At 66.5% G+C, this 13,623-nt stretch overlaps 1 protein-coding gene across 5 annotated transcripts in view; it reads right to left on the bottom strand.

The window, feature by feature from the left end:
- MYOM2 (myomesin 2) overlaps window positions 1-13,623 on the bottom strand; it is a 104,244-nt gene that overhangs the window by 48,716 nt on the left and 41,905 nt on the right. For 4 of the 5 annotated variants that reach the window (XM_080662028.1, XM_080662026.1, XM_080662029.1 and 1 more), the window contains 5 exons: window positions 10,893-11,011; window positions 8,728-8,892; window positions 1,457-1,595; window positions 1,175-1,332; window positions 235-327 (listed from right to left, as the gene is read on the bottom strand). In XM_080662028.1, the coding sequence (XP_080518154.1) occupies window positions 235-327; window positions 1,175-1,332; window positions 1,457-1,595; window positions 8,728-8,892; window positions 10,893-10,999 (662 nt within the window). In that variant the 5' untranslated portion in view covers window positions 11,000-11,011. The remainder of the gene's footprint in view (window positions 1-234; window positions 328-1,174; window positions 1,333-1,456; window positions 1,596-8,727; window positions 8,893-10,892; window positions 11,012-13,623) is intronic. The other variant, XM_080662030.1, reaches the window with a different exon arrangement.

The raw sequence follows: 13,623 nt of genomic DNA on the forward strand, positions 1-13,623 counted from the left end.
CTCCTACCTGTGCACACGGCTCACCTGTGGATCTCCAGCGTGTGCACACGGCCCTCGCCTGGGGGCCTCCTACCTGTGCACACGGCTCACCTGTGGATCTCCAGCGTGTGCACACGGCCCTCACCTAGGGGGGGGGTCTCCTACCTATGCACACGGCTCACCAGTGGATCTCCAGCGTGTGCACACGGCCCTCACCTAGGGGGGGGGTCTCCTACCTGTGCACACGGCCCTCACCTGTGGATCTCCAGCGTGTGCACACCGTACTTGCTCTCGATCCTGTACTTGCCGGGGTCGGCCGCTTGGCTGATCAGGACGCCGTCTTTGTACCTGCAGGAGGAGACGCGTGTCAGTGCGAGGGGGCTGGGGTTGTGCCCCTCCTAGGGTGTCAACGCCCGCCTCTGCAGGGGACTCTGTGTCACGGGCGGAGGGTGAGGGCGCCTGGGGCCGCCCGGGCCACACGTCTGCCTGTGTAAGGACAGAGCGGCTCGTGCTGGCTTCCGACTTTGGGCGCTGCTCGGCCCCGGGAGAGGGGTCATCCGAGGTCTCCTTGGACTCTGAAGGGAATTCAGGGTCTATGTCAGCCTTGGGCAAACTACGGCCCGCGGGCCGGATCCGGCTGTTCTATCCGGTTCTCTTGCTCTCCCCTCCGCTCCTTTACTTTGAATTTATATTAGTTCACACAAACACTCCATCCATGCTTTCGTTCCGGCCCTCCGGTCCAGTCTAAGAACCCATGGTGGCCCTCGAGTCCAAAAGTTTGCCCACCCCTGGTCTATGTCCTTCCCATGGGAAAATAGACGGATGATGTCGCCCGTCCCAGACCACCTCCCTGGCCTCCGCACAGCCCGGGTGTGTGAGTGCCGCGGGTCCATCCCGGACCCCGACCCCGACCCCGACCCCGACCTCGACCCCGGCCGGGAAGCCGGCCCCTCAGCCTGGCCCCGAGGGCTCCTTTCAGAGAAAAACCCCTGCGGGGCGTCCCTCTCCCTAAGACAGAGGGGCCTGTGCTTATTCACCAGGGACCCCGAGTTTCATCCACGTGCTTCCCACGGGTGTCGAGCAGGCGTCCACCCAGTGGCGTGGGGCAGGCGTGTTCTTGGCGTGGCTCCGCTGCCTCCCACCGTGGAGCCTCGCGGGTCCCTGTGCCCGCGCTCGGCCGGGAGGGCCCACTCACCACTGCACCACGGGCGTGGGGAAGCCCTGCACCGTGAAACACAGCTTCACGGACATCCTCTCCCACACGGTGTGGGACCGCAGCCGCACCAGGATCTCGGGGGCGCGCCTCATCCGCTCCTCGAACACGCGCCGCTCCCAGGCCAGCGAGTCCTCCGCCTGCGGAGCGAGGCCGGTCAGCGCCGGGGAGAGGACACGCGTGGGCAAGCGGCTCCGCCCTGAGGCCACGGGACGCCCCGCGGATGGACGCACCACAGCCCACCCCGCCTCCCGCCCGACCTACCGCCTGCTGCGTGGCGTATCTGTCCAGCTGCTCCCGCGCCTGGGCCCGCGCCAGGTGCACGCTGTCCTCCAGCCCCGCCAGCTCCCGCAGGAAGCGCTCCCGCTTGGCCTCCCCGTACAAGGCCGCCTGGGACTCGTACCTGTGGGGGGAGGAGGGCAGGACGCGGCCAGGGCCTGTCATGGGGGACGCACGGCCAGGGCTGTCTTACGGAGAAACACCAGTTCCCTTTGTCTTCCGTTCAGGGGGGCCTCAGGGCGTGTTAGTACCGCACCTGCCTGGCCCGCACCTGCCTCCCCCGCAAGTGCATGGCCCGCACCTGCCTCCCCCACACCTGCCTCCCCCACACCTGCCTCCCCCGCACGTGTCTCCCCCGCACGTGTCTCCCCCTCACGTGCCTGGCCCACACCTTCCTCCCCCACACGTGCCTGGCCCACACCTGCCTGACCCACACCTTCCTCCCCCCGCATCTGCCTGGCCAGCACCTGCCTCCCCCACACCTGCCTCCCCCGCACCTGCCTCCCCCGCACCTGCCTCCCCCGCACCTTCCTCCCCCGCACCTTCCTCCCCCACACGTGCCTCCCCCGCACCTTCCTCCCCCGCACCTTCCTCCCCCGCACCTTCCTCCCCCACACGTGCCTCCCCCGCACCTTCCTCCCCCGCACCTTCCTCCCCCGCACCTTCCTCCCCCGCACCTTCCTCCCCCACACGTGCCTCCCCCGCACCTTCCTCCCCCGCACCTTCCTCCCCCGCACCTTCCTCCCCCGCACCTTCCTCCCCCGCACCTTCCTCCCCCACACGTGCCTCCCCCGCACCTTCCTCCCCCGCACCTTCCTCCCCCGCACCTTCCTCCCCCGCACGTGCCTCCCCCGCACCTTCCTCCCCCGCACCTTCCTCCCCCGCACCTTCCTCCCCCGCACCTTCCTCCCCCACACGTGCCTCCCCCGCACCTCCCTCCCCCGCACCTCCCTCCCCCGCACCTCCCTCCCCCGCACCTTCCTCCCCCCCACCTTCCTCCCCCGCACCTTCCTCCCCCGCACCTTCCTCCCCCGCACCTTCCTCCCCCGCACCTTCCTCCCCCGCACCTTCCTCCCCCGCACCTTCCTCCCCCACACGTGCCTCCCCCGCACCTTCCTCCCCCGCACCTTCCTCCCCCGCACCTTCCTCCCCCGCACCTTCCTCCCCCGCACCTTCCTCCCCCACACGTGCCTCCCCCGCACCTTCCTCCCCCGCACCTTCCTCCCCCGCACCTTCCTCCCCCACACGTGCCTCCCCCGCACCTTCCTCCCCCGCACCTTCCTCCCCCGCACCTTCCTCCCCCGCACCTTCCTCCCCCACACGTGCCTCCCCCGCACCTTCCTCCCCCGCACCTTCCTCCCCCGCACCTTCCTCCCCCGCACCTTCCTCCCCCACACGTGCCTCCCCCGCACCTTCCTCCCCCGCACCTTCCTCCCCCGCACCTTCCTCCCCCGCACCTTCCTCCCCCGCACCTTCCTCCCCCGCACCTTCCTCCCCCACACGTGCCTCCCCCGCACCTTCCTCCCCCGCACCTTCCTCCCCCGCACCTTCCTCCCCCGCACCTTCCTCCCCCGCACCTTCCTCCCCCGCACCTTCCTCCCCCACACGTGCCTCCCCCGCACCTTCCTCCCCCGCACCTTCCTCCCCCGCACCTTCCTCCCCCGCACCTTCCTCCCCCGCACCTTCCTCCCCCACACGTGCCTCCCCCGCACCTTCCTCCCCCGCACCTTCCTCCCCCGCACCTTCCTCCCCCGCACCTTCCTCCCCCGCACCTTCCTCCCCCGCACCTTCCTCCCCCACACGTGCCTCCCCCGCACCTTCCTCCCCCGCACCTTCCTCCCCCGCACCTTCCTCCCCCGCACCTTCCTCCCCCGCACCTTCCTCCCCCGCACCTTCCTCCCCCGCACCTTCCTCCCCCGCACCTTCCTCCCCCGCACCTTCCTCCCCCACACGTGCCTCCCCCGCACCTTCCTCCCCCGCACCTTCCTCCCCCGCACCTTCCTCCCCCGCACCTTCCTCCCCCGCACCTTCCTCCCCCGCACCTTCCTCCCCCACACGTGCCTCCCCCGCACCTTCCTCCCCCGCACCTTCCTCCCCCGCACCTTCCTCCCCCGCACCTTCCTCCCCCACACGTGCCTCCCCCGCACCTTCCTCCCCCGCACCTTCCTCCCCCGCACCTTCCTCCCCCGCACCTTCCTCCCCCGCACCTTCCTCCCCCACACGTGCCTCCCCCGCACCTTCCTCCCCCGCACCTTCCTCCCCCGCACCTTCCTCCCCCGCACCTTCCTCCCCCGCACCTTCCTCCCCCCACACGTGCCTCCCCCACACCTTCCTCCCCCACACGTGCCTCCCCCCCACCTGCCTCCCCCGCACCTTCCTCCCCCGCACCTTCCTCCCCCGCACCTTCCTCCCCCGCACCTTCCTCCCCCGCACCTTCCTCCCCCACACGTGCCTCCCCCGCACCTTCCTCCCCCGCACCTTCCTCCCCCACACGTGCCTCCCCCGCACCTCCCTCCCCCGCACCTCCCTCCCCCGCACCTCCCTCCCCCGCACCTCCCTCCCCCCCACCTGCCTCCCCCGCACCTTCCTCCCCCGCACCTTCCTCCCCCGCACCTTCCTCCCCCGCACCTTCCTCCCCCGCACCTTCCTCCCCCGCACGTGCCTCCCCCGCACCTTCCTCCCCCGCACCTTCCTCCCCCACACGTGCCTCCCCCGCACCTTCCTCCCCCGCACCTTCCTCCCCCGCACCTTCCTCCCCCGCACCTTCCTCCCCCGCACCTTCCTCCCCCACACCTTCCTCCCCCGCACGTGCCTCCCCCGCACCTTCCTCCCCCCCACCTGCCTCCCCCGCACCTTCCTCCCCCGCACCTTCCTCCCCCGCACCTTCCTCCCCCGCACCTTCCTCCCCCGCACCTTCCTCCCCCACACGTGCCTCCCCCACACCTTCCTCCCCCACACCTGCCTCCCCCACACGTGCCTCCCCCCCACCTGCCTCCCCCGCACCTTCCTCCCCCGCACCTTCCTCCCCCGCACCTTCCTCCCCCGCACCTTCCTCCCCCACACGTGCCTCCCCCGCACCTTCCTCCCCCGCACCTTCCTCCCCCACACCTTCCTCCCCCGCACCTTCCTCCCCCGCACCTTCCTCCCCCACACGTGCCTCCCCCGCACCTTCCTCCCCCGCACCTTCCTCCCCCACACGTGCCTCCCCCGCACCTTCCTCCCCCGCACCTTCCTCCCCCACACGTGCCTCCCCCGCACCTTCCTCCCCCGCACCTTCCTCCCCCACACGTGCCTCCCCCGCACCTTCCTCCCCCGCACCTTCCTCCCCCACACGTGCCTCCCCCGCACCTTCCTCCCCCGCACCTTCCTCCCCCGCACCTTCCTCCCCCGCACCTTCCTCCCCCGCACCTTCCTCCCCCACACGTGCCTCCCCCGCACCTTCCTCCCCCGCACCTTCCTCCCCCGCACCTTCCTCCCCCACACGTGCCTCCCCCGCACCTTCCTCCCCCGCACCTTCCTCCCCCGCACCTTCCTCCCCCGCACCTTCCTCCCCCGCACCTTCCTCCCCCGCACCTCCCTCCCCCGCACCTTCCTCCCCCCCACCTGCCTCCCCCGCACCTTCCTCCCCCGCACCTTCCTCCCCCGCACCTTCCTCCCCCGCACCTTCCTCCCCCGCACCTTCCTCCCCCGCACCTTCCTCCCCCGCACCTTCCTCCCCCGCACCTTCCTCCCCCGCACCTTCCTCCCCCACACGTGCCTCCCCCGCACCTTCCTCCCCCGCACCTTCCTCCCCCGCACCTTCCTCCCCCGCACCTTCCTCCCCCACACGTGCCTCCCCCGCACCTTCCTCCCCCGCACCTTCCTCCCCCGCACCTTCCTCCCCCGCACCTTCCTCCCCCACACGTGCCTCCCCCGCACCTTCCTCCCCCGCACCTTCCTCCCCCGCACCTTCCTCCCCCACACGTGCCTCCCCCGCACCTTCCTCCCCCGCACCTTCCTCCCCCGCACCTTCCTCCCCCGCACCTTCCTCCCCCGCACCTTCCTCCCCCGCACCTTCCTCCCCCGCACCTCCCTCCCCCGCACCTCCCTCCCCCGCACCTCCCTCCCCCGCACCTCCCTCCCCCGCACCTCCCTCCCCCGCACCTTCCTCCCCCGCACCTCCCTCCCCCGCACCTTCCTCCCCCGCACCTTCCTCCCCCGCACCTTCCTCCCCCACACGTGCCTCCCCCGCACCTCCCTCCCCCGCACCTCCCTCCCCCGCACCTCCCTCCCCCGCACCTCCCTCCCCCGCACCTTCCTCCCCCGCACCTTCCTCCCCCGCACCTCCCTCCCCCGCACCTCCCTCCCCCGCACCTCCCTCCCCCGCACCTCCCTCCCCCGCACCTCCCTCCCCCGCACCTCCCTCCCCCGCACCTCCCTCCCCCGCACCTTCCTCCCCCCCACCTGCCTCCCCCGCACCTTCCTCCCCCGCACCTTCCTCCCCCGCACCTTCCTCCCCCGCACCTTCCTCCCCCGCACCTTCCTCCCCCGCACCTTCCTCCCCCACACGTGCCTCCCCCACACCTTCCTCCCCCGCACCTTCCTCCCCCACACGTGCCTCCCCCGCACCTTCCTCCCCCGCACCTTCCTCCCCCGCACCTTCCTCCCCCACACGTGCCTCCCCCGCACCTTCCTCCCCCGCACCTTCCTCCCCCGCACCTTCCTCCCCCGCACCTTCCTCCCCCGCACCTTCCTCCCCCACACGTGCCTCCCCCGCACCTTCCTCCCCCGCACCTTCCTCCCCCGCACCTTCCTCCCCCGCACCTTCCTCCCCCGCACCTTCCTCCCCCGCACCTTCCTCCCCCGCACCTTCCTCCCCCACACGTGCCTCCCCCACACCTTCCTCCCCCACACCTGCCTCCCCCACACGTGCCTCCCCCCCACCTGCCTCCCCCGCACCTTCCTCCCCCGCACCTTCCTCCCCCGCACCTTCCTCCCCCGCACCTTCCTCCCCCACACGTGCCTCCCCCACACCTTCCTCCCCCGCACCTTCCTCCCCCGCACGTGCCTCCCCCGCACCTTCCTCCCCCGCACCTTCCTCCCCCGCACCTTCCTCCCCCGCACCTTCCTCCCCCGCACCTTCCTCCCCCACACGTGCCTCCCCCGCACCTTCCTCCCCCGCACCTTCCTCCCCCGCACCTTCCTCCCCCACACCTTCCTCCCCCACACGTGCCTCCCCCACACCTTCCTCCCCCACACCTGCCTCCCCCACACGTGCCTCCCCCACACCTGCCTCCCCCCCACCTGCCTCCCCCCGCACCTGCCTCCCCCACACCTGCCTCCCCCACACGTGCCTCCCCCACACCTGCCTCCCCCACACCTGCCTCCCCCACACCTGCCTCCCCCCGCACCTGCCTCCCCCACACCTGCCTCCCCCACACGTGCCTCCCCCGCACCTTCCTTCCCCACACCTGCCTCCCCCACACCTGCCTCCCCCACACGTGCCTCCCCCGCACCTTCCTTCCCCACACCTGCCTGGCCCACACCTGCCTCCCCCACACCTTCCTCCCTCACACCTGCCTCCCCCGCACATGCCTCCCCCGCACATGCCTCCCCCACACCTGCCTCCCCCCCACCTGCCTCCCCCACACCTGCCTCCCCCACACGTGCCTCCCCCATACCTTCCTTCCCCACACCTGCCTGGCCAGCACCTACCAAGACGGCTGGACAGAGAGGGACTATCACCACCAGAGATAAAACACGCTCAGGTTCACCAGGCGTTTTAGGAAGATTTCCAACAGCCCGGATCCTCAAAGTGAGTTCCCCGGAACCCCGTGAATTACCCGGTCCCCGGCGATGAAATGCCATTCACCCGCCCCTTGCACCCTAGGGGAAACTGAGGAATGGGAAGTTTCATGATACGTTCTAGGTCCCACCAGGCATAACTGGTAAACCTTAAGTGATAAAGCTCGAGTCCTCTCCCTGTGCCAACAATTAAACACAGGGGGACCCTCTTTTCCTATCCAACTCAGAAAGCCCGATTTTTCACGGGGCACACGGTGAGCCTTCACTTGGCACTAAATGAATGTGTGTGGCAAGTCCCCATAAGGCCATAAAGGCACGTCTCCAGTTCCACACAGTGAGGGCTCTTCTCTGCGGCTGCACGGGGCTGTGGACAAACTCCTCGTCTCCCGGCAACTTCCACCATGAGGCCTGTTCTCCCGCCTTGCCTTCCCTTCCCTTCAGGATTGATGGGTTTAGAGAAAACACCCCTATCCAATCGTTTTAGAGAAAACACCCCTATTCAGTCGTTTTAGAGAAAACACCCCTATTCAGTCGCTTTAGAGAAAACGCCCCTATCCAATCGTTTTAGAGAAAACACCCCTATCCAATCGTTTTAGAGAAAACACCCCTATCCAATCGTGGGGAGGGGAGGGGAGGGGAGGGGGGCATCAGATGTGACAGGAAGCGGCCGCCGGCTGTGTGACTACTTTGATCCTAAAAGATCGGAGGAGGGTCACCACCCGTCTCTCCGGGACCTGGAATAGTGTTTGGACTGACGTTCTCAGGAACCCGTCTCATTCCTCTGCCCTTTTCCCAGGAGCCGAGTCCTCCGAAATGTGGAGTGGGGGGAGCCACGGCTTCGCTGCCCCGCCCCCGACGCGGGTGGAACCCCGCCCCGCTGTCCCCTCCTTCCCCGCCCCCGACACGGTGGAACCCCACCCCCCTGTCCTCTCCTTCCCCGCCCCCGACACGGTGGAACCCCACCCCCCTGTCCTCTCCTTCCCCGCCCCTGACCCGGGTGGAACCCCGCCCCGCTGTGAAAAACCGACTTGCTTGAGTCCCCACCCTCACTGGAAGAGGCTGGTGGTGGAAATTCAAAATAAACTTCACACCCTTAGTCCTGCTGCCATCAGGTGTGACCCTCCTGACACGTGTGGCCAGGCCGGTGCCGGGTGGGCCGGCTGCAGACCTGAGACCAAAGCCAGCGGCACCATGCGTGGGCGGGGGCGGAGGGCGTGGGCTTGGGGCGAGTGGCGTGGGACGAGGGGCGAGGGGCGTGGACTCCGGGCCACGGGCCCCATTCTCAGGGCCGAGAGGAACACCGGACCATATAGCTCTGACTTCACCTGTTGCCTGCCTGTCCTCCCAGGCTCCCTGCCCTGTCCGGGGAGGGGAGGGGGAGGGGGGGGGGATATGTGATGGGACCCTGTCCCGGTGGGAGGCGAGGTGCTGCGACCTGTGACCCAGGCGGCCTGCGGGAGACCAGGGCGTACCTTCTCTTGTTCTCATGCTCGCTCTCCTCCTGCTCGGAGCTCACCCTCTTGGCGCAGAGCCTGCAGACCGTGCCCCCCTGTGACAGCAGCTTCTGGCTGGAAGCTTGCTGGGCGGAGGACCGCTCGCTGAGAGACTGCTGGGAGGACGACCGGGAGGACGAGCGCCTTGATGAACACGGAGAGTGAGCGGTCAGAAAACTGCTCTTTCCGCACACCACAAACCACGCTGGGAACACACGCATGCACACGCATGCACACGCATGCACACACAGGTACACACAATGCAGGCTTGTGTGTGTACATGCCTACCTGTACATTACCTTTGTGTATTGAGTTATGCAAATGTGTGCATTCTCACATGTGTACGTACATACACCCTTGCATGTGCACTCAAACATGTGCACACATGCCTACACACTGTGTGCATGTGCGCACGTACACACATGCACGTGTGCGTACACACACGCACATGCACCTATGCACGCGCGCACACCTACATCCCTCTGCACCCGGCTCCCCACACGCAGAGGGACACTGTCACCTGAGCTCCTTCCCTACTGCCCCTGCCCAGTGTCAGCCTGTGCCCACAGCTCTGGCCCAGCACCGGGATTATATATATCCGAGGCTCCCCGAGGCGGCTGGGCGGGGCTGGGAGTGTTTGCCTTTGTTTGCTATGGGGATGGCAACTGGACCCGGGACCCCAGGCATTTCTAAATATAGGGCGCTGGTGACATGCGCAAGGAACCTAAGGCTGGAGCCCAACCGCCAGCAGCTCTCGCTCTCAGCCCAACCTTCCCATCCGTGCCCTGGAGCTGCCGCTGTGCTGTCCCTGGGGCGGGAGCTGCTGGCCCCTGAGGATGCTGGACTTTAGAAACTCGCAGAGGACGCTGGGGCATGACCCCAGCCTGTGACGCAGCTCACTTCACTTCTTGTTACATTTACTATTCATGCAGCAACGTTTCCACCCATCGTTACTCGGCCATCCCATAATTTCTCTGCCACTGGCATCTTTCCCATTGGTTTCCCTCCCGTTGCCCTTGTTTTCTGGTGGCTTTTTAAATTCCTGTTCTGGAAGATGCATGAAGGAGGATAAAGTCAATGAACACTTCCTATAAAGTCCCCACCCCTCCTAATCTAACCCAGGGTCAGAGCCAGTATACCAGGATCCACTAGGATCTACTAGGCTCCACCCGGATCCATCAGGATCTACCAGGTCCACCAGGATCTACCAGGATCTATGGGGTCCACCAGGGTCTACCAGGATCTACCCGGAGCTACCAGGCTCCACCAGGATCTACCAGGATCCACCAGGATCCACCAGGATCTACAGGGTCCACCAGGATCTACAGGGTCCACCAGGATCTACCAGGCTCCACCAGGATCTACCAGGCTCCACCAGGATCCACCAGGATCTACAGGTCCACCAGGATCTATCAAGATCCACCAGGATCTACAGGGTCCACCGGGATCCACCGGGATCCACCAGGGTCCACCAGGATCTACCAGGCTCCACCAGGATCCACCAGGATCTACCAGGATCCACCAGGATCTACAGGGTCCACCAGGATCTACCAGGCTCCACCAGGATCTACCAGGATCCACCAGGATCTACAGGGTCCACCAGGATCTACCAGATCCACCAGGATCTACAGGGTCCACCGGGATCCACCAGGGTCCACCAGGGTCCACCAGGACCTACCAGGATCTAGCAGGCCTAGCAAATTCTACCAGGGTCTACCCAGATGCCAGGTAGCACTCCACACATAGTTCACTGCCCAGCCGATCAGCCACATTTCCCTCTGGCATTGAAGACGGGCATCAGGGATCACTGCCACCCCAACCCTCCCCAATCATGTCACTGCAGGCTCCGGGGGAGCAGGTAAAGCTCCCTGCCTTTGAAGGGGGGACGCCCATCATCGAAGTTCTATGTGTCTAAGGCAGGGGTGGGGAACGTGCAGTCCAAAGGCCATATGAGGCCTGCGAAGCCCTTTGCCTGGCCCTGCCAAGGCATGGGGGGTGAGTTTATTCCATGACTGACCACCAAGAGCACGTGACTTTTAAGTGGATGACTTTGTATGGCCCATGGGTGATGTTGTAAATACCCCAACAGCCCTCGGCAGAAACCAGGTTCCCACCCCTGGTCCAGCCGGTGGGTCCCAGCTTACATTTTTGCGGCATATTCGTTCATAAGGTATCTTGTCTGGATATTCCGATACGACTGGTCGAAGTGCTTGTGCCTCCTCTGGTAAAAAGGCATGGTGACGAGCGACATCTTGGAGTTCACCTGTGAACGAAGAGTAACAAGCAGCGTGAGGTCCTTTCCGGACGCAGTCCTGCCACGGCTCCCGAACGCTGTCCACCAAGCGTGTGGCAAAGGGGAACATCAAGTCCCGTTAGCAAAACGCACGGGGCGGTGAAGGCTCGACGGTACGCGCGTGAACAATCCCGGCTGGCAGTCCAGGGGCCGAGTGAGGTCCCCCGGAGCCGATTTCATTTTCTGTCTGCTTCTGTGCAATTAGAACATTGGGCCCCGGCCAGTGTGGCTCAGTGGATAGAGCATCCGCCTGCAGACCAAAGGGTCCCGGGTTCCATGCCGGTCAAGGGCACGTACCTTGGTTGCAGGCTCTTCCCCGCCCCGGGCCCTAGTCGGGTCTCATGCGGGAGACAACCAATCCACATGTTTCTCTCACATCGATGTTTCTCTCTGTCTCTCCCTCCCTCTTCCACTCCCCCTAACAATCCATGGAAAACTATCCTTGGGTGAGGATTATAAGAAAAAGAACACTGGACTATGCATTTCATTTTTTTGTTTGTTTTCTTTTTAATCCTCATCCAAGGATATCTTTTTCATTGATTTTTTTTTTGAGAGAGAGAGAGAGAGTGGAGGGGAGGAAGGAGGGGGGCAAAGAGAGAAACATTGATGTGAGACACACACTGTTTGGCTGCCTCCCGCATGCACCCCAAGGCCAGGGGTCGAGCCTGCAACGGAGATACATGCCCTTGACGGGCAATCCAATGCACGACCCTTTGGGCCTCGGGCCAATGCTCCCACTGAGAAAACTGCCAGGCCTATGTGTTCCATTTCACTGTCAACGCAACCAATATTTACCAAATGCCGGGTTTGTTCAAGGCAACGCGGGTAATGAGGATAAAAACAATTAAAACACAGGTTAGAGAAGGGAACACATGCTTGGACTACGGGGGCAGGGAGGTGCACAGTGCTCCGGGGAGCAGGGGGACTGTGTGTAACTGAGGGGGGATCAGCGAGGCCCCTGCATGGGGGACATCGGAGGAGAGCTCGAGGGTGGGTGGGCCGACAGGCAAGCGGGGAGGGAGGAAGGGAGGGCGTCCCTGAGCAAACACAGAGCTGGAGGAGTGGAGGCGGGAGGAGGAATCCCTGTGGAGACACACACACACACACACGACGTGGTGTCTGCGCTGGACTCACACGGCTGGAAAGGAAGCCCCTGTAGCCCCGAGTGGGTGGACGGCAGGGAGGAGGCCGCAGCCACAGGGAGAGCCGGGGAACGTGGGGAACATGACCGTTTGGGTGATTTTTCCCAAAAATCAGTTGGGCTCCCTCTGGGCTGGGCCCTGGACAGCTGAACTAGTGGGGGGCCCGGCAGGCCGTGTGCTGGCCCCGGAGGCGCCCGCGCCGTGCGGGCGTAGCTCTCGGACCCGAGGTCAGACCGTGTCAGGGACACGATTCGCCAGCTTGGGCCGGTTTTCTCTCCTGGACGTCCACTCGCACCTGCCGGCCGGAGGGACCCCCTCCCACAGCAGAGCGCGGAACCGGCCTGGCGGTCGCCCCACCCTGCGTGTACTCGGTCCGCGTTGACTTAAGCCTCAAATCAGGCTGCACTTCTTGGCAAAGGGAAGGGTCCTGTCACCCGGCCTGGATGACAGGAGAGGACAAGCTGTCTCCGAAAGTCTGATCTGTGGCCGCCGGCGCCCCCAGGAGCGGGTGGTCCGCACGGGCAGGACCGGGCTGCGTCTGAGGGTGAAATGCTCGGGGCCACGGCAGCCTCCCTCCTGGTCCCCGAGTCCTGGGCAGGGCCCGGCCCCGTTGGCTCGCTCACTCGCCATCTCCGCTCGCTTAGGAGGCATAGAGCTGGGGGTCACCCAGACCAGGGCTCAAGGACTCCGCTTACCCGCCTGTCATTCCACAAGCACGTGGGCATTGCCGGGCACCCGCCCAGCCTGGCCACGGACCACGGGCCCGGGCGGGCGGTCTCAGTGCCCTCGCCCGGATGCAGGGGCTCCCGGCCCCCACCTGGCCCCCTGCCTGGCCCCCCGCCTGGCCCCCCGCCTGGCCCTGCACCCCTGCCCTCACCAGCGTTCACCAATCTCACGCCCAAAGCAGCCACAGGGCAGGACCACACGTGTGTGCCAGGCCCTCTCCCCTCGCCCCATGGACTGCCCGGCGCCCCCGAGGCCCCAGGCGGGAGACCAGCCCCCACCCCAGGAAGCGGGCTCCGTGGGCTCGGCAGATGCCGGAGCCGCCACCCGGGAGTCACAGGCCCTTAGGAGGGACCCGGGGAACGGGACCAGACTCGCTGTGTACAGACGATGTGCAACATCAGAAAGAAAAGGGGATCGCGGGGCCCAGCAGCCGCCAGACGCACCCCGTCTTCCAAGGAAAGTGACCCCTGACCGGCCAAATGTCCTCCCACAGACGTGCGGGCAGGGGAGCCGCTCCCCTCCCACAGCCCCGGGGAGGCCCTGGGGCCCGGCCCGGCCTCGGCCTGCTTTGCCGAGAAATGGGGCTCCTGTCCCTTCGGCTCCAGGGCTGTGTGGGCCTGTGACCCCGGTTAGGCCACACGCCACGGCGAGCACGGACCACCCCAGCACCAGGAGCGGGCCCGGCGGCCCGGAGCCCAGGCTGGGGCTTCTCAG

The sequence above is a fragment of the Plecotus auritus genome (genome assembly GCF_963455305.1).
Source record: "Plecotus auritus genome assembly, chromosome: 3".
In the NCBI taxonomy this organism is placed as follows: Eukaryota; Metazoa; Chordata; class Mammalia; order Chiroptera; family Vespertilionidae; genus Plecotus; species Plecotus auritus.